The 26,043-nt window shown below is 31.6% G+C and overlaps 2 protein-coding genes across 3 annotated transcripts in view; one reads left to right on the top strand and one right to left on the bottom strand.

Moving 5' to 3' along the window:
- LOC143065052 (rac GTPase-activating protein 1-like) overlaps positions 1 to 7,389 on the bottom strand; it is a 30,179-nt gene extending 22,790 nt beyond the window's left edge. For both annotated transcript variants that reach the window (XM_076238364.1, XM_076238365.1), the window contains exons 1-3: positions 7,266 to 7,389; positions 5,343 to 5,430; positions 2,113 to 2,315 (exon numbers count right to left, since the gene is read on the bottom strand). In XM_076238364.1, coding sequence (XP_076094479.1) covers positions 2,113 to 2,315; positions 5,343 to 5,424 — 285 coding nt within the window. In that variant the 5' untranslated portion in view covers positions 5,425 to 5,430; positions 7,266 to 7,389. The remainder of the gene's footprint in view (positions 1 to 2,112; positions 2,316 to 5,342; positions 5,431 to 7,265) is intronic.
- Positions 7,390 to 7,510: 121 nt separating this feature from the next.
- On the top strand, positions 7,511 to 25,566 carry LOC143065053 (actin-related protein 2/3 complex subunit 2-like). Its single transcript, XM_076238366.1, has 11 exons — positions 7,511 to 7,668; positions 10,157 to 10,191; positions 10,597 to 10,655; positions 11,857 to 11,910; positions 12,878 to 12,923; positions 13,381 to 13,567; positions 15,463 to 15,556; positions 20,364 to 20,490; positions 21,406 to 21,506; positions 24,283 to 24,380; positions 24,884 to 25,566. The coding sequence occupies exons 1-11, from the start codon at positions 7,595 to 7,597 to the stop codon at positions 24,906 to 24,908; spliced, it is 900 nt and encodes a 299-aa protein (XP_076094481.1). The 5' UTR covers positions 7,511 to 7,594; the 3' UTR covers positions 24,909 to 25,566.
- Positions 25,567 to 26,043: the final 477 nt, after the last annotated feature.

Here is a 26,043-nt window from a genome sequence, read left to right as displayed (position 1 = left end):
CAAATGGATTTCCGATCGTGTTCTGTGCCGCCATGTGTGTGTACAACTGTGTAATGTTCCTCCAATGATAGGAGCGCCTTTAAATTTTTGGGACGTCTCTGGTGTTTTCCTATGGTAATAATAGAACCACATGGTAAAACTGATTACCCAAAAATGTAATTAACCTTCATTCATGATATAATTTTTTATAAACAACTTTAAATTTGTGAAATTTGGCTAGTACAGACGAGATTTTTTTCTCTAATCATAATCTTTTATTTTAGCTTAGCTTACTATCATTTCGATTAAATAAACTGTTATCACAGAGAGATGTCTCGCTTTTTTGGAATTTGATAATGTAAATGTTGAAAAAAAATAGCAACACTTTAACATGTAAGTTTAGCAACTATTCAGTCAATGAACCATGACTGAAGGTACATGGCTAATTAATCTCCATGGAAATGAGATGTGCCAATTCTAATACAACTGCATACCAAATACCATTGACTTATCATAAGTAGTTCTCTTTAAACAAACCTAAACACAAACTAATACATGTAAACTAAGGAAAATTTCAAAATCAAGAAACCATAACTGAGGGGGAGGGTAAACAAATTTCCATGGTAATAAGATGTGCCAATGTAAATACAACTGCATACCAAGTATAATTAACCTACCAATACTGGTTCCCCATAAACTGACCTAATCACAAACTAATATATGAAAACTAAGCAAAATTTTCAGTCAATAGACCAAGAGGGGGTGGGGCCAAATAATCTCCATGGAAATGAGGTATGCCAATGCTTATACAACTGCATACCAATTATCATTAACCTACAACTAGTGGTTCCCCATAAACTGACCAAATTACAAACTAATACATGAAAACCAAGCAATGATTTCAAAGTCAATAGATCATGACTGAGGGGGTGGGACCAAATAATCTCCATGGAAATGAGATATGCTGATGCTTATACAACTGCATACCAATTATCATTACTTTACCACTAGTGGTTCCCGATAAACTGACCTAATCACAAACTAATACATGAAAACTAAGCAATGGTTTCAAAGTCAATAGACCATAACTGAGGGGGTGGGGTCAAATAATCTACATAATGGTAATGACATGTGCCAATACTTATAAAACTGCATACCAAATATCTTTGACTTACCACTAGTGGTTCACCATAAACTAGACCTAATCACAAACTAATACATTGTTGACGCCGCCGTCTCTCTATGTCCCGCTTTTTGACTCTGTCAAGCGAGACAAAAAAAACCCAAAGCTTTTTTATGAATATAGTTTTGTCTCCATAAAAGGCGCTTAACTGTCCTTGTCATTTTTTGGTCTTTGGTTCGTTTTGACATTTTGTAAACATGCTTTCAGCGAATTGTCGTTTTGTTCTATCAATTAATGATACTCTCTACTGTTATTCTTGTCATTGTGATGAAGTTATAATAATTCAAGAAGTGCAGAGGAAATACCAGAAACGTCCTCTAATACGGAAAGTCTGGAATAAGTATAATATCGACGAAGACCCAAATTTAATTTAAAAAAAAAAACATGAACAAGGCAACAGTACCAGTTTTAACATTGTAAATAAAGGTTATCTTAAACCTTGGACATGTTGGAAGAAGTTATTGTATATTCATTTAAATTGAAATTAATAAAAATCACAGGAACAATATCCATGATATCAATTAGAATCATAAAGGTAAGTACCACCACCTCTTTGCTGAAATATACACTTTTTTTTACTGTAGTCAATTCAAATGACCCTCTCAATTGACAACATGGCCCATTATTTTTTTAAATGGCCAATTGAATTTATTTTTAGGGGGCCCATTGAGAAAAAATCCTTCCAGATCACTGTTATGTATTTACATAATGTGCAAATTTGAAATACTCCTTTTTTTTTTATTAAAAGATATTAACAGTTATCCCAAAATTTTCATGCATAATAGTAATTTTTCCTTGTAAGATTTTAATTGAAAAGAGATGCCATATTGCTAACCTGTTATTTTGCCTTCATGTGATCTATATTCTAATACACAGATTTAATATTGCCATATACATGTATATATGGAACATGTAAGATTTGCATGTAAATTGTATTAATGAAAACAAACCAATTCTAGTTTATTATGTTCAATCCTTCTCCTTTCATCAGCCTCTCTTTCAATCTGAACATGTGCATGTCTAAGCTTGGTTTTTAATAAACTGTTTTCTTCCTCTAATGCTTTAACTCTTTCCTTTATTCTATCCAGCTCTGTCTCAGCATCTCTCCATTTTCTTTGACATTCTTGTTGATTTCCTACAAATCTTCTGAATTCTGAAAATGAAATAACCATGTCAAAAAAAAATACAATTTCATAAAATATTTGATTTATGATTGTTTATTTCTTTGCAAATGAAGTTATAATATAATTCTTGATACAACGATATGTGATATGAGAGGACAAAATTATCTTGTTGCCAGTAGTTGCCAACTAGGCCACTAAGTAAGTGAATTTAGGGGCTATGAAAAAACAGCAATTGACTTTGAAATACCAACAGAGACAGATTTGTGTTCTCCTCAGGCCAATATGAAGCCTTCAAACTATTTTTGTTGTCCCCACAGCGCTTACATTGCCCCACAGTACCTTAAAAGATTATCCTGCAGTGTGTTAAAATATATAAACCAGGTGCTCCGCAGGGCGCAGCTTTATACGACCGCAGAGGTCGAACCCTGAACAGTTGGGGCAAGTATGGACAAAACATTCTAGCGTGATACAGCTCTGAATTTGGATTGTGATCAAATTTTTGACATTACATGGGTTTTTTTTACACAAAACAAATGTCAAGATTTTACAAATTTTACAATTAAAGATTTCTTCTTCAAACTTTTTAAATCTAAAATTAAATAGTTGACACAGCATAGGTTTCTGACAAAGAATGAATGTGGTCTATTGAACTTAAAAGTTTGTTTTCGCCTTTTAGCAATTCACTATGCTGTTGAATATTAATCCTCTCAAAAAAATGTATGAAGAAATTTTCTTTTTATTTATGAAATCTGAAATGAGAAAAATTTAACCCCCCCCCCCTTTTTTCACATCCCCGTTTCCCTTTTTCCAAAACTGATATCAATTCAAATTTCTAATGGAGTTTGCAACAATAACTACTGTTAAATACATCATAAAATATTAAAATGTAAAATAAAGTGCTTGTTATCACTGAATGGTAAAGATTGGTTGGTAGTAAAAGTGAATATACATTGTTTATTGTATAAAACAATAAAAAAAAAACTTCATCAGCAACATTTTATATTGGCAAATAAAAATAGAAAATGACATCATAGTCATGTCTGGCAAATGTCCAACATACATTATCTAAAAACATTTTAGATAAGATAAGGAAATAAGATGTAAAAAAAACTGCTTGTTATCACTGAATGGTAAAGATTATTTTAATTTATCAGTTGGTAGTAAAAAGTGAATATACATTGTATATTGTATATAACAAAGATTTAAGTTGATTCTGGACAAAGAAAGATAACTCCAATTAAAAAAAAAATCTTGCTATTGCACAATATTTTGCAATTAAATATTTCTTGCTTACTATTCTGGACAAAGAAAGATAACTCTAATTAAAAAAAAATTTGCTATTTCACAATATTGTGCAATTAGATATTTCTTGCCATTGCGCAATACTGTGCAATTGAAAAGACTTGCTATTGCACAATACTTAATATAATAATTTTAGATCCTGATTTGGACCAACTTGAAAACTGGGCCCATAATAAAAAATCTAAGTACATTTTTGGATTCAGCATATCAAAGAACCCCAAGATTTCAATTTTTGTTAAAATCAGACTAAGTTTAATTTTGGACCCTTTGGACTTTAGTGTAGAACAATTTGAAAACAGGACCAAAAATGAAGAATCTACATACACAGTTAGATTTGGTATATCAAAGAACCCCATTTATTCAATTTTTGATGAAATCAAACAAAGTTTAATTTTGGACCCCGATTTGGACCAACTTGAAAACTGGGCCAATAATCAAGAATCTAAGTACATTTTTAGATTCAGCATATCAAAGAACCTAACCGATTCATTTTTTGTCAAAATCAAACTAAGTTTAATTTTGGACCCTTTGGACCTTAATGTAGACCAATTTGAAAACAGGACCAAAAGTTAAGAATCTACATACACAGTCATGACAGTTAGATTCGGCATATCAAAGAACCCCAATTATTCAATTTTGATGAAATCAAACAAAGTTTAATTTTGGACCCTTTGGGCCCCTTATTCTGTTGGGACCAAAACTCCCAAAATCAATACCAACCTTCCTTTTATGGTCATAAACCTTGTGTTTAAATTTCATAGATTTCTATTTACTTATACTAACGTTATGGTGCGAAAACCAAGAAAAATGCTTATTTGGGTCCCTTTTTGGCCCCTAATTCCTAAACTGTTGGGACCTAAACTCCCAAAATCAATACCAACCTTCCTTTTGTAGTCATTAACATTGTGTTTAAATTTCATTGATTTCTATTTACTTAAACTAAAGTTATTGTGCGAAAACCAAGAATAATGCTTATTTGGGCCCTTTTTTGGCCCCTAATTCCTAAACTGTTGAAACCAAAACTCCCAAAATCAATCCCAACCATTCTTTTGTGGTCATAAACCTTGTGTCAAAATTTCATAGATTTCTATTAACTTAAACTAAAGTTATAGTGCGAAAACCAAGAAAATGCTTATTTGGGCCCTTTTTGGCCCCTAATTCCTAAAATGTTGGGACCAAAACTCCCAAAATCAATACCAACCTTCCTTTTGTGGTCATAAACCTTGTGTTAAAATTTCATAGATTTCCATTCACTTTTACTAAAGTTAGAGTGCGAAAACTAAAAGTATTCGGACGACGACGCCAACGTGATAGCAATATACGACGAAAAATTTTTCAAATTTTGCGGTCGTATAAAAATCATCATATTTATTTATCAACTGTTGATAACTTTGGTAAATATGGTCAAGTTAGATTACCACTAAGGAAATTAATATTTCAGGAAATTATGCAATGATTTTGGTCTATCTTTAACCTGTATAGAGTAATATTTTTTTTTATTTTCAGTGAATTTGAATCAGGGTAAGAATAAAGGGAACACATTGAAATACAATTACAACTGTTTTTAGGAATAGCTAAATGATTAATTCATAGTGCAAAAAGATAGTTTAAGTTAGTCAGAATGCAAAATTTGTTCATTGATGAGAAATAAAACTTGTCTGTAACTCATGTTAAAAAGAATAAATAAGTAAGGCCTGTTTCTTTCCTTGCACTAGAAAACTATAAGACAATAAACAAATCTAGCTTGATAATACCTGGCTCAATTCCAACTTGAAGAACCTTGGCATTCCTCATTAAGTCATCAAAAGCTGCAAGGAAAGTTAACTTTGTATCCATTGTCACCTGGAATATAAAAAAATGTAAACAATATATAACACACAAAAAACAAATATAAAATAATATGGTATGGGTATGTTTGTCTTCTAGAACAGGTTTTAAGTTCAGGACTAGTGATAGGGTAAGGGCAAATGATAGTTTAATATAGCTCTTTTTAGTTTGGACACTTTAGTTAAGTAAACTGATACCACATCAACTCATTCCCCTAAAAGTCAACTCATAATAATGTTAACTTGCACTACCGCTAACTGATACCATTGCTAAGGCAGCAACCATTTGATTTTCTGGGGGGGGGGCTATGAATTTTTTTTTCTGGACAAACTTTTTTTCTGCCTGTGGCGAAAAACAATTTTTTTTTTTCGTGACAACTCGAAAAACATTTTTTTTCTTTCAATTTTAGCATTACATATAGTGGCAGCTGAGGGGGAAACAAACATTTTTTTTTTCTCAGAATCAAAAACAAATTATTTTTTTCTCTATAAACTGGAAACAAACTTTTTTTTCCAAAAAAAATCCATAGCCACCCCCAGAAAATCAAATGGTTGCTGCCTAATTGTTACCATTTAAAATATCTGCCACAGTATTCTTTATCCAATTATCTAAGGGAAAATCAGCTACACATTCTATACATTTAACAGACTATGGGTAATCTCATCTAAATGAAATATTACGTCAGTGGTTCAATTACCATTGTTTAGAACGTTTTAAACCAATCACAACATCTTGATGAATGCTTTTGAAAATATTACCAAGAAAGTATTAGATTCCGAAATGGTGAAATGGTCATTCTGATTTCAAATTATGTACTTTTTTATAGACAAGTTTATCAGTAATTTTTAAAATTTGATGGACCCGAAATCCTGAATTCGTCAATTTACATTATTTTGAAATTCTGGTCCATAAAATTTTACCGAGTTTAATACTCTTTGGAAGTGACGTATTTTGGTAGTTCTGGGAAATTATTTTGGAAACAAAATAAATATTTGTCCACCTCAAAAGGAATCGTATCTTATTTTTATTTATCATTTCTTTTGGATATTTCTAGAAATATTTTGCAAAAATAAGCTCAAAAAGGGTAGCACTTTGTAACTACGCAAAAATTTCTAACCAGCAAAGCAAACTTCAGTCAAAATTAGGTCTCAAATATAAAAAAGAAGATGTGGTATGATTGCCAATGAGACAACTATCCACAAAAGACCAAAATGACACAGACATTAACAACTATAGGTCACCGTACGGCCTTCAACAATGAGCAAAGCCCATACCGCATAGTCCAAAATTTGCTCTCAAAGAGTCAAAGTCCAGACATAAAAAATGGCTTCAGCGTTATGACATCAAAGGAAGGCGTCAAAGAAAAAAGAAAATAGCCTGGCAAAACGTGGTTATTATTTGGACCATGTAGTATTCAGTTCATTTATACCTCTATTGTGAAAAACTGCCCCTATTCAATATGGCTGAACTAACAATGAAGGAGTCTGTTTGTAAAGAACCAAAATCAATATTTCGAAGACTTTGCAGTGTTGCTGTGTCTGGCAACACAAAAAAGTTCTCTCTTCAGACTATTTACATTTAAAATGTTTTGGTTGTTTACCTCATTCATGTGCAAAGGTAAATACGGAAATGGAGACAGATAAGGATATACGTTATTCTGTTTAAGTGTTAAAATTTTGTTTTTCATCTAAGAATGAGTCCGTACACAATGATTTGTGTTATGGCCTGTCTCTCTCTCCATTTCAGCATTTGTCTCACTGAGTCTCTGTGACCAGTGGGCGTTTTTTTACCATGGATTTCTTCGTATGACCCATGAAATTTTACAATAATATTCTTCTACTTTTAATTACCTATTGTTTATAGTATACCCAACTGTTACTTATAACTATTGTCATTCAAAAGTTCTTGATAAAGCCTTAAAGGCAACTTCCGTCTTCCCGGCTGTTTTCAAATCAGAATTAGATTATCCAATAAAATTACCTTTATCAAAACTGCAATCTGGTAAGGCAATTATTTGATTCACACATAGAGCAAACGCAATAATTTTACAAGTCTACGGTAACCATCACAAAAATTGGCCAATGAAAAGAAGTGTTACAAAGGCAAGGTTGGAAATCAACAACAGTTCCGGAATAAGGAATAACCCACCCTTCTTTCAGAGGAATAAGTCACTGCTAAAATGATTTTGCTTGAATTTCATAACAGAATTGTTGAAGAAACACTAAATTTAAGATTCAGAAATGCAAAAGAAGGGTAAAAGATTCATTAAGATTTGTATAGGGATATAGTTTTAGGGCGTTACAAATAAACCCGGTATAGTACATGCTTCCGTGTTCTTTCGATGTATCACAGTATCAGTACTACCCGTATAATGCAATAAGTTGGCATTGCACTAACAGCAAAAAATATAAGCAATGCAAGATCTACAAAATTGACAATATTAACAAAATCGTAGGATGACTTGTAGTCCTACAATGTAAGTCCGGAATGCAACCCGACTTTAAAAAAAGAATCTGATGTACATGTACACAGTACAGTAGTTGTCATTTGTTTATGTAATTCATATGTGTTTCTCGTTTCTCGATTTTTATATAGATTAGACCATTGGTTTTCCTGTTTGAATTGTTTTACACTTGTAATTTTGGGGCCCTTTATAGATTGTTGTTCGGTGTAAGCCAAGGCTCCATGTTGAAGGCCATACATTGACCAATAATTGTTTACTTTTATAAATTGTTATTTGGATGGAGAGTTGTCTCATTGGCAATCATACCAAATCTTCCTATATCTATAAATTAAAAAAAAAATAGTATCTTTGTCTCATTGTTTTTTTGCACTATTGAGAATGCATTGTGACATCACAATTTCCATTAAAAAAGATTGCATTAAAATTTATACGAATTCATATTATGTTCCAAAAAACATGATCTGACCAAATAATGGCTATTAAGAAGTTTCCACTTCACAACCTGGGCATTTTGACCGCAGGTTGTTTTGCCCACATTATTTTCTATTATTCTTAACATTAACTGGTTAGACAAAAGTTTGTTTTGATAAGGCCTAGGAAAAATTTATGATGATTTCCCTTTTCATTACTCATTAGTCCAAATAGTTTTGAAAGGTTATTTTAAAAAAAAATCTGTGACCCCTTCCTATTACAATGACGAAGCCACTTTTTTCTGTCTGGACTTTGAGATAGAATTTTCTGCAAGTGTTATTAAGACTTTAACAAGATTTTGGGTTGATTTTAGTGCTTCATTGATATAATGGTTTACAACACAGAATAGACTTTAAACAATTAGTCCGTAACAAACCTAAGTACACAAATTTTTTATGAGAAGTATGGAAACCAGGGCTTCCAAAACGGTCATATATTCCGGTCATTTGTATAATGTCCGGTCAAAGTCCGGCTGGGCAAAGCATGAAACGGTCATCTACTTTTTAGTTTCAAGGCTTTTTCGGTCATTTTAACATAATTCACGATCTTTTTGACCCAACCTTTTGCCTTTAACATCCACACATTTCCGGTCATAAAAGTGACATGATGTTTAATTACTATCAAAACAGCCCCTACTTCAATACTTTCCAATTTTAATCAAGGCTAATTAGTTGTTGGACAGCTGAAATCTACCTGTTCAGGTGACAGGTAAACTACTTTCAGTACCGGACATCGTAAAAATTATCAGTCTTTTCACAATTATTTTCTTACATTTCAGCGGTATCTAATTGATTTAGTCCAAAAGATTAAAATTATAAGAAATTAGTTTATCAACATGATTTGATAAAAAAATTAAAAAGGTTTTAAATGAAAACTAGTCAGAACTACGTTGTATGAACTAGAACACGTGTGCGCATGTGCACAGGTGGGAAATTTAATTATGTATCCTACATTTCTTAAAAAATACTAAAATTATCATTGATACCTGTATCTAACGTTCATTTCAAGTATTTTGTTGAAGAAATAAAGTGGAAAGAGCTTCTTCACTCAGTCGTGCTTTGTAAACGTACACGGATTTTACGTATCCGTTTATGGTCCATGTTTTACCATTGTCAAGTCAACATCCGGTTTAGATTTTAAAAACAAAAGTAAAGTTTTTGACAATGTCATTTTGCACAAATAAAGAGTCTAAGACAGATATGAGCAGGCTGATGTGCACACTATGAATGATGCACTGCCAATTTAACAGTTTACATCCGAAAATCAAATTCATATCAAAGTAAAGTTTAAAATCATGTTTTTTTTAATCTAATGCCAATCATTGGAATGGCCATCTGATTACCATAAATGCCTTTTGTGACTAAGTCTTAAGGGATTAAAATCGGGATCAGATATAAAATGTCCGGCTGGCTCAAATATTTTTTGGAAGCCCTGATGGAAACTAACACTTCATCTAAAATTTATACATCTGATGTGTTGATTCCATTTTAGTTTCCTTTTAACATTACATATTTGCTTTAGATATTGTTCAGTCTGTCGAGATTGAGCTCTACGCTCATCATGTTTATGTGAAAGCATATTTGAATCACTTCAGTTTTCTAATATGAATGTACTGGGGAAAACAGATTAAAACTACAGTAAAAGAACCTTCAGTAGCCTAACTACCCAAAAGTAAATTTTGTTCTTTTGCATAGTATATTGCTACTATATACTGTAAATCACACTTTAATGTTGCTGCACTGAATTCAAGCCTCCTTTAGGGCATCGTCTTAGTAAAGTTTTATTTTATTTATTTTTTTATTTTAGAAACAAACCAGAATCCATTGATGTCACTGTTGCAGGTAAGTCATTTTATTTCAATTTGATCTCTTGTGAAATCTGTTAGATCATAAGATAGTTTTAATACACTTTTAAATATGTTTAAAGGTGTACATGTATATAATGTATAGCAAAGAAATAGAATATATCTAAAATATTTCTCTGCACTTATCAGGCTTATTCATTGATGTTAACAAAATTACTCATGACGTCAACTTATTTTGGCTGCTAAATAAAATAAACACAGGATCACTTTATTTTCATGAATTATTATTGCATTTGTGCTATCTTTGTTTTTTTTACCTATGCATCCAAAAACTTCATGAAAATCACTCCAGATGCAACATAATATTTTTATGACAGTGTAATCACTTAAGTTTTTTTTTACATTTTTTGTGTTAATTTTTTATTTCGATTATGTTTTACAGATTTTGATGGTGTTTTATTCCATATATCAAACCCAGAAAATGACAAAACCAAAATAATAGTAAGTATATGTGGGCTTATTTATTGGTTTTGAGCCTTTTGTGTCTTAAAAAACATTTAATTACTTGAGAGACAGGCTTTGTGTACTAAACTGACATCATGGATTTGGTAAAATAGGTTAATTTTAGTCTCCCAGCAAAGAAATTTACAGTATGAGAAGCAGTGATGTAATCTATTGGTTTAAAACTTTTTATATCAGAAGGTAGATGGCCTGGATGCTTCATACCTTTTTTGCAGATACTTCATTTTACAAAGTTTCTGTCGGTCTTTAAGCTTAAGTCCATTGTCCTTGATCTCATTTTCATGGTTCAGCTACTGCTTGAAAAAGAAAAATTTTCTGTCACATGAATTTCTAATCTGACCTTGACTTCATTTTCAGGGTTTATTTGTCTATGATCAGTTTTTTTTTTTTTTTTTTAACTTTTCCCAGTTTATCAGATACTACATTTACAAGCAACAGGTTAACTATATTTGGATTGTAAGGTGATATATCTGTCTGGCCTGGTGCATCTGACCTTGACCTCATTATCACAGAACATTGATAAGTTTACTTAATAGGTGTAGTAAAACATTCATGTTACAGACTTTCAACATGAATTCAATAACAAGTAGCATAGTCAGATATTTCAGTGTGTGCTCTCTTATTAAAACTTTTACACTTTTCAAATATTGGGTGAAATGAATAATAACATGCAATATAATGTCAATAGGTGGTTATCATTTCTAATGTAAATGTTGATACCAAACAAGGGAAATTTTATCACTTAGCTAGGAACCAATATTTATCAAAAATTTCATAAATAATACATGGTGTATGTATCTGTTATAAAAATAGGTTTAAATACAAATCATGAACAAAAGTAAATAACTCCAACTCATTTTTTTAAAATGCAATGTTTTAATTTAAAAAACACATAATTGCAAATTAATTTAGCAATCTTTTCCCTTCAGTGCTCACAAGCATGTTGATTAATTCAATGTTTTAACAATGGGTATTTTCATATTAAGTTTATGAAATATAAGATAAATGATACAATTCATCTGCCTTCAGTCTATCTGAACCCCACTTACCCAATTATTATAAGTATAACCAAAATCATCCTTTGCTTGTCTTATTGTTAATTTTAATATTTCCCAAATGACTAACTTGTGATGAATATATTTAAAACGAGCAATGAGTATAATACCTGTTTATATTTTAGGTCAGTATTTCACTGAAATTTTACAAAGACTTAGAAGAGCATGGTGCTGAGGATGTAAGTATTAATAAATTTTATTGTTAAATTGTATGAGTAATAAAGTGGCAGCTGTAATTAGTGCAGCTCTTGTAGCTTATCATCTTATTTAAACCCATTGATAATCTTTTTCAAGAAAAGCTATTTGTTGAATTTTAGTGAAATTGTTTACTGGTTATTTTTATTTTTTGTTGGACTTTGTTTGACCAAACTTTAAAATGTATTGATCACAATATGAATAATGAGTAAAACTAAATAATGTTATTTTTTATTAATTAAGGAATGACTGTAATATTTTTTCTGTCTATGAAGAAATAACATAAAAAATTTGGTGCACACTGAATAACGTGTGTAGCGGGTTATTTAACAGTGTGCACCACATTTTTTATGTTATTTCGAATAGACAGAAAAAATATTACAGTCATTTCTTATAATTTAATTCTAACTTCCATTTTAAACCGTAGAAAACCATGAAAAAACGTTGATGACGTCACAGTCACATGACCAAATTATGTTGATGGGCTCATAACAAAATAACATCAGCTAATCAGAAGACGTGTTACATCAAAAATTAAATTATATGTCTATAAATGATGTCATTTAATATTCTGTAGATTAAAGATAGGTCTGGTTTTGTTGGGATGTCTCACTTAATACCCTATTTGTTTTGTAAGGTTGAAAATAAAACTAATCCTTTGTTGTATGATGATACATATAAAAATAAGGAGATGATTTATGATTGCCTTTGCGACAACTATCCACCAAAGTTCAAATGAATTGCATGTAAGAATTATAGTCAACCATACAGCCTTCAACAATGAGAAAAACCCATACCGTATGATCAGCTTTAAAAGGACCTGAAATGAAAAAGTGAAACAATTCAATTGAGAAAACTAATAGCATAATTTATAACAAAACAGTTTATGAAAAACAGATATGATAGATGATGAACTAACTTGTATTGTTATAAATTATTCTATTATTTCAGTTAATCAAAAGAGAATATGGTGACTTTATGACAACTACAGAAGATGGTAACTATTATGCTAATACCAATTATAAATTTATTAGAAAGATATTATTCTTTTTAAATATACACTATCATGTTGTCTTCTCATTGATATAGTAACATACCAGCTACTTCCTGCAATTTGAACCTATTTTGATTGGAGAGTACGGTAAATATGATAATTTACCTACCCTTGTTGGTAATAATATTTCTTGGGGTCCTCATAAAAAAAAAGAATGACAGCTAGGACTTATAATGCTTTCTTAATGACAGACATTTTCAATTAATTTGCCTGACACCATCCAGCCTGAAGAATGGTTAAATTATGTGAATAGTTTTAGATTTTTCCTGTACAGAATTTTGCTTTTCCTTAATATTACCAGAGTTTTGACAAAAAATGCAAGTTAAATTCATTTTAAAAGACTAATCTTAAAGTAAAATATGTTTTCTTTTATATTCTTATATATTGTGTTTATTTGTAGGATACAGTGTTTCACTTCTGTACAATTTAGAGACCATTCCTGATGACTTTGAAGAAATTGTTAAGAAAGCAGCTTTACTGAAAAGGAATTGTTTTGCATCAGTGTTTGAGAAATATTTTGAGTTTCAGGAAAAAGGAGTTACTGGTACCAAAAGAGCAGTCATACAGTACAGAGATGATGAAACTATGTAAGTTTTCTATACCACAGGGTTGGACATGAAGAGTTGTCCTATAGTCCTAAGTGAAAATAACCAAAACTATAATAGCTGTCTAGATGGGCAATGTTAAATAAAAATATAACTTATTTTTAGAATTTCACATATTTGTATTTGCTTATTAAATATAGATCATTTGATAATATTGGCCTTTCAGTATATGATTTTTTGCTTATAATTTGCTTTAAGTATAGTTCAGTACAACAATCACTACTTAATTCTTCAATATTTTGTTGCAATTGTGAATATGTTTTCATGTCTCACTTTCACTATGAAATTTTATGTATGTTGAGACACAGGGGTCTAATTAGTCCCCTAATGAAGAAGTCGTAGGGGACTTTAGGTTTGCACTCTGTCCATTTGTCTGTCTGGCAAATCAGTTTTCCAGACTTTTATTCTTCATGTTTGAAGATATTGATTTGATATTTGGTGTATTGTTTAATTATGACAAGTTACAGCTCAAGTTGGATTTTCACGATTTTAGCTTTTCTCCTTGTTCAGTTAAAGCCCTTTCCCTAGAATTAAATTTTGATGAAATACTTAGGGGTCATCCATAATTGTCAACCATTTTCCAAAGTGTACAAAACGTACACTTGGGGGGAGGGGGTTAAAAAATCAACATTTTTACCGTACGCTTTTTTTTTATTTCCGGAATTTATATCGTTTCCGTAGGGAAAGTCGATTTATAAAATCGAGAATTGGCTTGGGTGTGTTTCTCTTCTTATTTCTTCTTTATTATTTTCACTTGATGATATTGATTTCGATATCATAATTCTACTCAATCGGGATTGAACGATTACAAGATCAAATCATATGAAAACTAAATCTTTCAAAAATATGAACTAGTAAAATTATTTAAACAAAAAGTTTGCAAGGATTTCTCAATACCCCTGATTGTCAATTTCACCTGCTTTATTATTGATAGGTATCGTTTTACTCTGTTTAATAAACAAAATTGATGGAAACACTAACATGCTAAATTCTTTGAATGTTTTGATTTTGACAAGACGTCATTTTGTGAAAAGATTTTAAACTGGTCCTTCGATTAATTTCCTTGTAATGCGTTCCAAAATAGTAAACCAGTAAACCGGAAGTAAACTGATTTTTTCCTTGTATAAGCCTCCTTTAATTAGGAGCACCTTCATATGAAGTTTAACCTTAACTTAAAAAATATCCAATATATGTACACGTTACAGTATCGTCTGATTCCATCAACAACTGTCAGTCCATACTTTACAAATGCAATATAACCATGCATTTCCCTTTCTTTGATTCTTAGCATAATTTATGTGCCCTTTTGATAATCTTTTGCATGCTCTAGGTGCCCTTTTTTATTGGAGTAACCATTCCCACTGTGTGATAGAGGAAACACTAATTTTTGTACTCTTTATTCTGACAAAACACAAGCATCATAGATGTCATAAAAAAAAACAGTCAGATATGTTTTAGTTTTTTTTTCAATGCAAATTTCTATATTAAACTTAAATATAATAGACAGGATCTTCTTTTTATTAAGAATGACTGATTCTTCTCTTGAAATCTGAAAATGGTTGATGTACACTTTTTGAGGGAGGGTGGGGGGTCTAAAAAAGTGTACGTTTTGTACACTTTGGAAAATGGTTGACAATTATGGATGACCCCTTATTGATTATTAGATTTTTGTTCAAAGGGAAATAACTCATTTTTTTTAACAGATACATTGTAATAAGATAAATGACATTTTGGATTTTTCTTTTCTTTACTTAATTGTTTGAAGAATTTAGTGGTATATATGTCCATTAAATACATATTTAACCGGTACGGGACTATGAATTGCTATGCAATACTCACAGAATGCTTGTTTTAAAAATTTGAATATGAAATTATAGGTATGTTGAGGCACAGAAAGACAGAGTGACAGTTATATTCAGTACAGTGTTTAAAGATGATGATGATATTGTTATAGGAAAATTATTTATGCAGGTACGAAATATATAAATATATTAATTTTGAGGACAGAAAGACTCAAGTTTACTAATACTTTATTAGCTCACCTTTCCAAAAGGAAATGTGAGCTTTTGCCATAACTTGGTGTCCGTCGTCGTCCTTCCGTCGTCGTCGTCCGTCCGTCGTAAACTATTTCAAAGATCTTCTCCTCTGAAACTACTGAACCAATTCAAACCAAACTTCATCTGATTGATTCCTAGGGCATCTAGAATAAAGTTTGTGTTTTAATTCCCATTTCATCAAAAAACATGGCCGCCATAGCTAAAAATAGAACATAGGGGTAAAATGCAGTTTTTAGCTTATAACTCAAAAACCAAAGCATTTAGATCAAATCTGACATGGGGTAAAATTGTTTATCAGGTCAAGATCTATCTGCCCTGAAATTTTCAGATGAATCGGACAACCCGTTGTTAGGTTGCTGCCCCTGAATTGGTAATTTTAAGGAAATTTTGCTGTTTTTAGCTCACCTGGCCCGAAGGGCCAAGTGAGCTATTCCCATCACTTTGCGTCCGGCGTCCGTCGTCGTCCGTCGTCCGTCGTCGTCCGTCGTCCGTCGTCCGTCGTCGTTAACTTTTACAAAAATCTTCTCCTCTGAAACTACTGGGCCAAATCAAACCAAACTTGGCCACAATCATCATTGGGGTATCTAGTTTAAAAAATGTGTGGCGTGACCCGGTCAACCAACCAAGATGGCCGCCACGGCTAAAAATAGAACATAGGGGTAAAATGCAGTTTTTGGCTTATAACTCAAAAACCAAAGCATTTAGAGCAAATCTGACATGGGGTAAAAATGTTTATCAGGTCAAGATCTATCTGCCCTGAAATTTTCAGATGAATCGGTCAATCGGTTGTTGGGTTGCTGCCCCTGAATTGGTAATTTTGAGGAAATTTTGCTGTTTTTGGTTATTATCTTGAATATTATTATAGATAGAGGTAAACTGTAAACAGCAATAATGTTCAGCAAAGTAAGATCTACAAATAAGTCAACATGACCAAAATGGTCAGTTGACCCGTTTAGGAGTTATTGCCCTTTATAGTCAATTTTTAACCATTTTTCGTTAATTAAAGTAATCTTTTACAAAAATCTTCTCCTCTGAAACTACTGGGCCAAATTAATCCAAACTTGGCCACAATCATCTTTGGGGTATCTAGTTTAAAAAATGTGTGGCATGAATTGGTCAACCAACCAAGATGGCCGCCACGGCTAAAAATAGAACAAAGGGGTAAAATGCAGTTTTTGGCGTATAACTCAAAAACCAAAGCATTTTGAGGAAATCTGACATGGGATAAAAATGTTTATCAGGTCAAGATCTATCTGCCCTGAAATTTTCAGATGAATTGGTCAATCGGTTGTTGGGTTGCTGCCCCTGAATTGGTAATTTTGAGGAAATTTTGCTGTTTTTGGTTATTATCTTGAATATTATTATAGATAGAGATAAACTGTAAACAGCAATAATGTTCAGCAAAGTAAGATCTACAAATAAGTCAACATGACCAAAATGGTCAGTTGACCCGTTTAGGAGTTATTGCCCTTTATAGTCAATTTTTAACCATTTTTCGTAAATTAAAGTAATCTTTTACAAAAATCTTCTCCTCTGAAACTACTGGGCCAAATTAATCCAAACTTGGCCACAATCATCTTTGGGGTATCTTGTTTAAAAAATGTGTGGCATGACCTGGTCAACCAACCAAGATGGCCGCCACCGCTAAAAATAGAACATAGGGGTAAAATGCAGTTTTTGGCTTATAACTCAAAAACCAAAGCATTTTGAGGAAATCTGACATGGAATAAAAATGTTTATCAGGTCAAGATCTATCTGCCCTGAAATTTTCAGATGAATCGGTCAATCGGTTGTTGGGTTGCTGCCCCTGAGTTGGTAATTTTGAGGAAATTTTGCTGTTTTTGGTTATTATCTTGAATATTATTATAGATAGAGATAAATTGTAAACAGCAATAATGTTCAGCAAAGTAAGATCTACAAATAAGTCAACATGACCAAAATGGTCAGTTGACCCCTTAAGGAGTTATTGCCCTTTATAGTCAATTTTTAACAATTTTCATTAATTTGGTAAATTAATGTAAATTTTTACCAAATATAGTTCTCTGTTACTAATGGGCAAAGTTCATTATAGATATAATTGTAAGAAGCAAAATCGTTCAGTAAAGAAAGAACTTCAAACACATCACCATCACCAAAATACAATTTTGTCATGAATCCATTTGTGTCCTTTGTTTAATATGCACATAGACCAAGGTGAGCGACACAGGCTCTTTAGAGCCTCTAGTTGGTTATTATCATGAATATTATTATAGATAGAGATAAACTGTAAACAGCAAAAATGTTCAGCAAAGTAAGATTTACAAATAAGTCAACACGACCGAAATGGTCAGTTGACCCCTTTAGGAGTTATGGCCCTTTATAGTCAATTTTTAACCATTTTCCGTAAATCTTAGTTATCTTTTACAAAAATCTTCTCCTCTGAAACTACTGGGCCAAATTGAACCAAACTTGGCAACAATCATCATTGGGGTAACTAGTTTAAAAATTGTGTCCGGTGACCCGGCCAACCAACCAAGATGGCCACCATTGCTAAAAATAGAACATAGGGGTAAAATTAGTTTTTAGCTTATAACTCAAAAACCAAAGCATTTAGAGCAAATCTGACATGAGGTTAAATGGCTTATCAGGTCAAGATCTATCTGCCCTGAAATTTTCAGATGAATCAGACAACCGATTGTTAGGTTGCTGCCTCTGAATTGGTTATTTTAAGGAAATTTAGCTGTTTTTGGTTATTATCATGAATATTATTATAGATAGAGATAAACTGTAAACAGCAAAAATGTTCAGCAAAGTAAGATTTACAAATAAGTCAACATGACCGAAATGGTCAGTTGACCCCTTTAGGAGTTATGGCCCTTTATAGTCAATTTTTAACCATTTTCCGTAAATCTTAGTTATCTTTTACAAAAATCTTCTCTGAAACTACTGGGCCAAATTTAACCAAACATGCATACCTGTCAACTGACCCGTATTCTGCGGGTGTGACCTGAGATTTTCACAATTCTGAGGGATCACCCGGAACACCCGCCGGGTCATTGAAATAACCCAGGAATTCAGAAAATGACCCGATTTCACCCGTATTTCTTAGCCTTGAGATTGATTTCATAAGTAATATTCCTTTGAAATACCGGCAAATTCGTAATTCTTCCATGAACAGGAAGTTCATCTTGCTATGTAAACTGTCAAATAAAGTGACCCATTAAGTGCATGGCTTCACTTGACAGCTTTGGTGTCAAACACACTGTTAATCAACACCAATTACCTTAGCTTTAGGTCGTAAATAAATTGCACCATTGGTTTACAAACTGAACTAGAGTTACTTCCCCTTATTTGTCACCATTCAAAATTATTCCTTATATTTGCGTTTTATGGGTGAAAAAGGTTAAATCATAAAAATATAAAAATTCAAATACATATTGAAAAATAACTTTTCATAATTTTTATACCTTTATACAATTTTTTTTAAAAAGTTGAAAATTATTTTTTACATTTATACTTCCTTTAACTGTATTACTATATTTTATCATAGTCTAATTTCCTTGTTAAAAGAAACAAATTATGGTTAAAGGCTACATAGTCAAAAGTCTCAAACAGTTAAGAATTACATTAAATTCTAGTGTTTGATGATTGTAGTATTTTTGCTCAACAAGTAAAGCACATAAGACTGAGTTACACAAATTTATAAAAATCTTTAAAAGTGCAATGAAATAATATTTAATAAGATTTAAAATGACTTAACAAAGTGAACATGCATTGATGTTTTAGTATCTTTGACAGACATTATAAGAAAATGTACCATAAATACTGAAATTCAGCTCGAAAAAGTTTGTTCGCGTTATGACCTGAGATTTGATTCTTCAATGCAGGTAATGACCTGCATTTTCATCATCACAGGTTGACAGGTATGAACATGGCCAAAATCATTATTAGGGTATCTAGTTTAAAAATTGTGTCTGGTGACCCGGCTAACCAACCAAGAAGGCCGCCATGGCTAAAAATAGAACATAGGGGTAAAATACAGTTTTTAGCTTATAACTCAAAAACCAAAGCATTTAGAGCAAATCTGACATGGGGTAAAATTGTTTATCAGGTCAAGATCTATCTGCCCTGAAATTTTCAGATGAATCGGACAACCCGTTGTTGGGTTGCCGCCCCTGAATTGGTAATTTTAAGGAAATTTTGCTGTTTTTGGTTATTATCTTGAATATTATTATAGATGTAGATAAACTGTAAACAGCAATAGTGTAATGCTTGGGGTATACAATGTTTTTTTATACTTTCATCATAAATTATATTATGAACACGAGACAAACGAGACATTTCAGTGTGTCCACTCTTGTTTTTGCTTTTGAAGAAGATATGACAGAATCGAAGAACCATTTATATAAATTGAAAACCCAAATTCTATCGGTAATTTGAAAAAAAATTATAGCAATATTGCAATCTGGGACTTTTGTTACACAACATTTTATATGTACTGAGATCTTGAGGATGCACACAAAACAGATGCCTTCCAAAAACTACAAAATGCTCTTTAGTAGGTAGCACTAAAACTAGCACTGTAACCACTGGCATCCTATGTAGTCGATATACTTTAACCAAATTGAACCTGCAATTACTGCACTTATGTTGATAGTGTAGAGGTTTGAGATGCCTTGTACACTCTCTTTAGAAACCTATTTTGTACAGCATAAAGGTAAAAATATGTTGTTAAATTTTAGGAATTTAAAGAAGGTAGAAGAAATTATCAACAAGCACCACAAGTATTGTTTAGTCACAAAGAACCTCCAATGGAATTGAAAGGAACAGACGCTCGTGGTGGGGATAATGTAGGATATATCACTTTTGGTAGGTTTTGATAATTAATTGTATGACTTTCAGTGTAGAGATGTGCATGTTATATAGAGTGACTTAAAATTTAATTTCTTTTAGTTTCTTGTCTAGTTTCTTTATTCTTTTTCTATACTCATCCTTTTTATTTTGATAGAAAAGGTTTTCAAACTGACAAAGTTGTCTAAATAAGAATGTGTACTTGAATGCAAGTTGTGACAGTTATGTTTATGGAATGAAATATTTTACATACAAAAAAAAAGATATGTGTTGTTCGTCAATGAGACAGTATTTCAAAAAGGAAAATAACAATAGACAATTGTCTTTGTCATATGTGAAGCTCTGATTCATAATTACTCATAAACTAGTAGTATTCAAATTTTATATATGTATTACTGTAAACCGGGATATTTTCACGCCGTCTTTATTTTGCGATTTATGAACACAATCTAAATTTGTGTCGTTATGAATTTGCGATTTCCTTGTAGTCTATATAAATATTTTCAAAAGGAATGTAGAAAGTGAATAGCTTTATATGTATAGTAAATCAAGTGATAAAATCAATCAGAAATCTTTTGTTTTCGGTTTATTTATGTTAAAAGAGATTAAAATTTGTGTCTTGTCGGCTTGTAAAAACACATACACAATAACAGAAAAGAAGACCTAATTAAGAGTGAAATAAATATGTTATATAGTGGCCCCCCTACATATACGTTTACATGTATGGTATTCATCTTATGAATAGAGTTTCCTTGAAATTTCGCTGTTGTTTTATTTACGCGTTGCAAGTCTTATTGCAAAAATAGTGAAAATTAAACTGCCGCTAAAATTTCCCTGTTTACCGTATTTGAAATTGATAAGGAAGAAAAAATTCTCAGATTCTCTTGTTTTTGTAGGTACATTTATTTATATATGAATGATTTGTAATTACAGTTTTGTTTCCTCGACACACTGGTGCAGCAGTACGTGATAACACGATCAACTTAATCCACACACTCCGAGATTATTTACATTATCATATAAAGTGTTCGAAGGTAAAATATTTTCCTAATTTAAAAGACAGTTTGGAAATCTTGGAACTTAGAATTGTGTTTATCCTTTAACAATGAAACCTGGTGCTTCTTTTAAATTTGTTCAATTGGAGCTTATGTCTTTATACAATTACAAATACATGTACTTACATTAAGTTTAGAGTGCTGTATGTAATCTGGTAAAAAAATACTTTTGCTTGTGGCTCACATACAGTATATTTAGTCAACATTCATAATGGCCAAACATTAAATATATTGCAGTTGATAAATTCAACATAATTTGTACTTGAATAGATTTTTTTTTGTATTTTGTTATGATTTGAAAAGGTCTGATCCATAATTTTTATACGACCGCAAAAATTTTAATTTTTCGTCGTATATTGCTATCACGTTGGCGTCGTCGTCGTCCGAATACTTTCAGTTTTCGCACTCTAACTTTAGTAAAAGTGAATAGAAATCTATGAAATTTTAACACAAGGTTTATGACCACAAAAGGAAGGTTGGGATTGGTTTTGGGAGTTTTGATCCCAACATTTTAGGAATTAGGGGCCAAAAAGGGCCCCAACAAGCATTTTCTTGGTTTTCGCACTATAACTTTAGTTTAAGTAAATAGAAATTTATGAAATTTTGACACAAGGTTTATGACCACAAAAGGAAGGTTGGGATTGATTTTGGGAGTTTTAGTTCCAACAGTTTAGGAATTAGGGGCCAAAAAAGGGCCCAAATAAGCATTATTCTTGGTTTTCGCACAATAACTTTAGTATAAGTAAATAGAAATCAATGAAATTTAAACACAAGGTTTATGACCACAAAAGGAAGGTTGGGATTGATTTTGGGAGTTGAGGTCCGAACAGTTTAGGAATTAGGGGCCAAAAAGGGGCCCAAATAAGCATTTTTCTTGGTTTTTGCACCATAACTTTAGTATAAGTAAATAGAAATCTATGAAATTTAAACACAAGGTTTATGACCATAAAAGGAAGGTTGGGATTGATTTTGGGAGTTATGGTCCAAACAGTTTAGGAATAAGGGGCCCAAAGGGTCCAAAATTAAACTTTGTTTGATTTCATCAAAAATTGAATAATTGGGGTTCTTTGATATGCCGAATCTAACTGTGTATGTAGATTCTTAATTTTTGGTCCCGTTTTCAAATTGGTCTACATTAAGGTCCAAAGGGTCCAAAATTAAACTTTGTTTGATTTTGACAAAAATTGAATCCTTGGGGTTCTTTGATATGCTGAATCTAAAAATGTACTTAGATTTTTGATTATTGGCCCAGTTTTCAAGTTGGTCCAAATCGGGGTCCAAAATTAAACTTTGTTTAATTTCATCAAAAATTGAATAATTGGGGTTCTTTGATATGCCGATTCTAACTGTGTATGTAGATTCTTAATTTTTGGTCTCGTTTTTAAATTGGTCAACATAAAGGTCCAAAGGGTCCAAAATTAAACTTAGCTTAATTTTAACAAAAATTGAATTCTTGGGCTTCTTTGATATGCTGAATCTAAACATGTACTTAGATTTTGATTATGGGCCCAGTTTTCAAGTTGGTCCAAATCAGGATCCAAAATTATTATATTAAGTATTGTGCAATAGCAAGAAATTTTCAATTGCAGAGTATTCAGCAATAGCAAGAAATCTTCAATTGCACGGTATTGTGCAATAGCAAGCAATTTTCAATTACACAGTATTGAGCAATAGCAAGAAATCTTCAATTGCACAGTATTGTGCAATAGCAAATATTTTCAATTGCACAGTATTGCGCAATAGCAAGAAATATCTAATTGCACAATATTGTGCAATAGCAAGAAATTTTCAATTGATTGGAGTTATCTTTCTTTGTCCAGAATAGTAGTTGAATCAACTTAAATCATTGTTTTATACAATATACAATGTATATTCACTTTTACTACCAACTGATAAATTAAAACAATCTTTACCATTCAGTGATAACAAGCACTTTTTTTACATTTTAATATTTTATGATGTATTTAAATGAGTAGTTATTGCTATTTCTTCAATTTTTTTGAGAGGATTAATATTCAACAGCATAGTGAATTGCTCAAAGGCAAAACAAACATTTTAAGTTCATTAGACCACATTCATTCTGTGTCAGAAACCTATGCTGTGTCAACTATTTAATCACAGTCCAAATTTAGAGCTGAATCCAGCTTGAAAGTTGTGTCCATACTTGCCCCAACCGTTCAAGGTTCAACCTCTGCAGTCGTATAAAGCTGCGCCCTGCGAAGCATCTGGTTTATGAAATATTATGGGGAGTCCCCTATTACAGTAGAAAAAAAAAAAAAAAAAAAAAAAAAAAAAAAATTTTTTCATTCTACTAATGAACTCAAAATCGTTAACTTTTTTTTCAGACTTTTTAAAATCCCTGCACATGCGCAGAAATCTACTTCCTTTTTTCTGGTCTTGTCTGCATGAGACTTTGAATAAAATATATATTTATCAGTCTAGTAAATATATAAGGAAGGAACTCAATACCAATTCATTTCTAATAAATGTTTGATTAGAAAAAAACGTTACCTGATGATCGCGTTTCTTTGTTTACATTGAGTATGAAGTCATAACTTAAACAACGTCACAACTAAATTCCCTAACAACAGAACCACAATCAGAAACGTTACGGTACATTTCTGTTTCTTTAACATGTTTGAATTACAAGAAAGAAGTCATTCAGACTTCGTCCCCATTCACAGGTAATGCCTGCCTCATATTATAGAAACAATAATAAGAAATTCTTAATCAAATGATTGTTTATATTTTTTAGGCCTACATCCATTCGAGGATGAGAGCAAAGTGTTCAGATTTTCTAAAAGTACTGAACAGAGCTCGACCAGATCAACAGAAAGAAAAGAAAACAATCACGTAAGTATACACTAAGTAACATTCAATTCGTAAAATCTTGGCAATGCAACATAAATAGTTGTTTGATGTTAGAAATAATAAGTAAAAACATAGGACGAAAATAATGGCAAGATAGGTTTGACTTGAATATATCTTGAAGATTCCAAAGAGACTGGACATTCAAACTCAGAAGTCAAAAATAAACAGACAAGCCATGACAAAATATGAAAAAAAACAAGCAAAAGACAAACAACAGTACACATAATACAACATAGAAAACTAAACACTGAGCTATACGAATAACACCAGGAGTAATCTCAGGTTCTCTGGAAGGGTAAACAGATCCTGCTCTACATGTGGTACCTTACATATTACCTATGTCAGTACAAACCATGCGATAATTCTAATTTGGTAGGTCACATTCTAGGAAAACGTGATTGTGATGATATTTGATGACTTGAAGTTTTGAAATAAAATTAAACTAAAATATTAAAAAATAATGTTTTTAATTTGTTTTATTTCAGTGGCAAGACTTTCAAGATGAATTGATGAACACTATGTTGTAACTTGATATTTTGGTGCAAAATTACAGAATTGGCTTTACATCTCTCAGTCTGGCAGTCTGAAGAAGATGTGGGATAGTAACAATTGGCTGGACCAATGTTTTATTTTTAAATTGTATGCTTATGTATAAGTAAAAACTGCTGATAACATTTGGCGTCAGATAACTTTTCTCACAAATATTTTGCACATAATACAGTCGTTAATGTTATGGATTTCGAAGTACACAATCAATATTTTCTGGTAAGATTTGTTCTAAATTTTTCATCGGTTCTATGATTTTATATATTCTAACACATTCTTAAAATGAAAAGTAAATGTGGTAAATAATAAATGACTATTTAGATACTATTTTTTGTATGCTGTCTCATATTACATAAGTTATGCCTGCAATTATGGGCGTTGACCCAAGTTATAATAATGTAATATTTTTCCTATTATTTTCTATACCAGTTGTAGATAGATGATAGATAATGGGATTATAATTTAGTGGAAGTATTTTTTTTACAGTCATATTTGATGATGAACTATTCATTTTTATATGCTAATATTGGAAAGATATATTTCAACATTATTATAGTGCCAGAACAAATACCATGTACACTTGGCTGTATAAATATTTATAAATAAAATTATTAATAATTACTGTATGTTTTGTTGTACATGTTTGGAAGAATTAAACAGCTTTGGTATCAAGTTATCCGATTAATATACTACAGCAATTTGAATCACTGATCAGACACTTTCTCTACAGAAATAAAATCTTTCTTTACCTTCAACAACTCTTTGGTATATATAGATCATAACATGGCATTTTTCATATCAGACCCCTTATCAGCCCTAGGTCAAGATATCAGCCCGAGAGCCGACAGATTCCTAACTTTTTTTATATCCAACTTTATGTTTTACACAAAACAAAATGTACCATTGCTGTGTTTTTTCTGGAATTTGCATAATGGCGTCGAAATGTCATGGTAACATTACAGATAATAACCGGAAGCAGTTGATAGGAAACGGAAGCAGTTGATATGAAACGGAAGCAGCTGATATAAACCAGAAGCAGTTGATAACAAAAGTCATATCACACGGCTAAAGGAATTCTTCAAATTTAATGAATAATAAT

The sequence above is a fragment of the Mytilus galloprovincialis genome, chromosome 2 (genome assembly GCF_965363235.1).
Source record: "Mytilus galloprovincialis chromosome 2, xbMytGall1.hap1.1, whole genome shotgun sequence".
NCBI classification, from domain to species: Eukaryota; Metazoa; Mollusca; class Bivalvia; order Mytilida; family Mytilidae; genus Mytilus; species Mytilus galloprovincialis.
Note: the sequence above shows the minus strand (reverse complement) of the source record. Positions and strands in the feature narration are given on the sequence as shown.

Bases quoted from the DNA above. Each gene is read 5' to 3' on its own strand.
- LOC143065053 (XM_076238366.1), top strand. From the start codon at position 7,595: ATGATTTTGCTTGAATTTCATAACAGAATTGTTGAAGAAACACTAAAT. The intron at 13,568-15,462 runs GTAAGTTTTCTA...ATGAAATTATAG, and splicing joins TACAGAGATGATGAAACTAT to GTATGTTGAGGCACAGAAAG. The intron at 21,507-24,282 runs GTAAAATATTTT...TATATTTTTTAG, and splicing joins ATCATATAAAGTGTTCGAAG to GCCTACATCCATTCGAGGAT.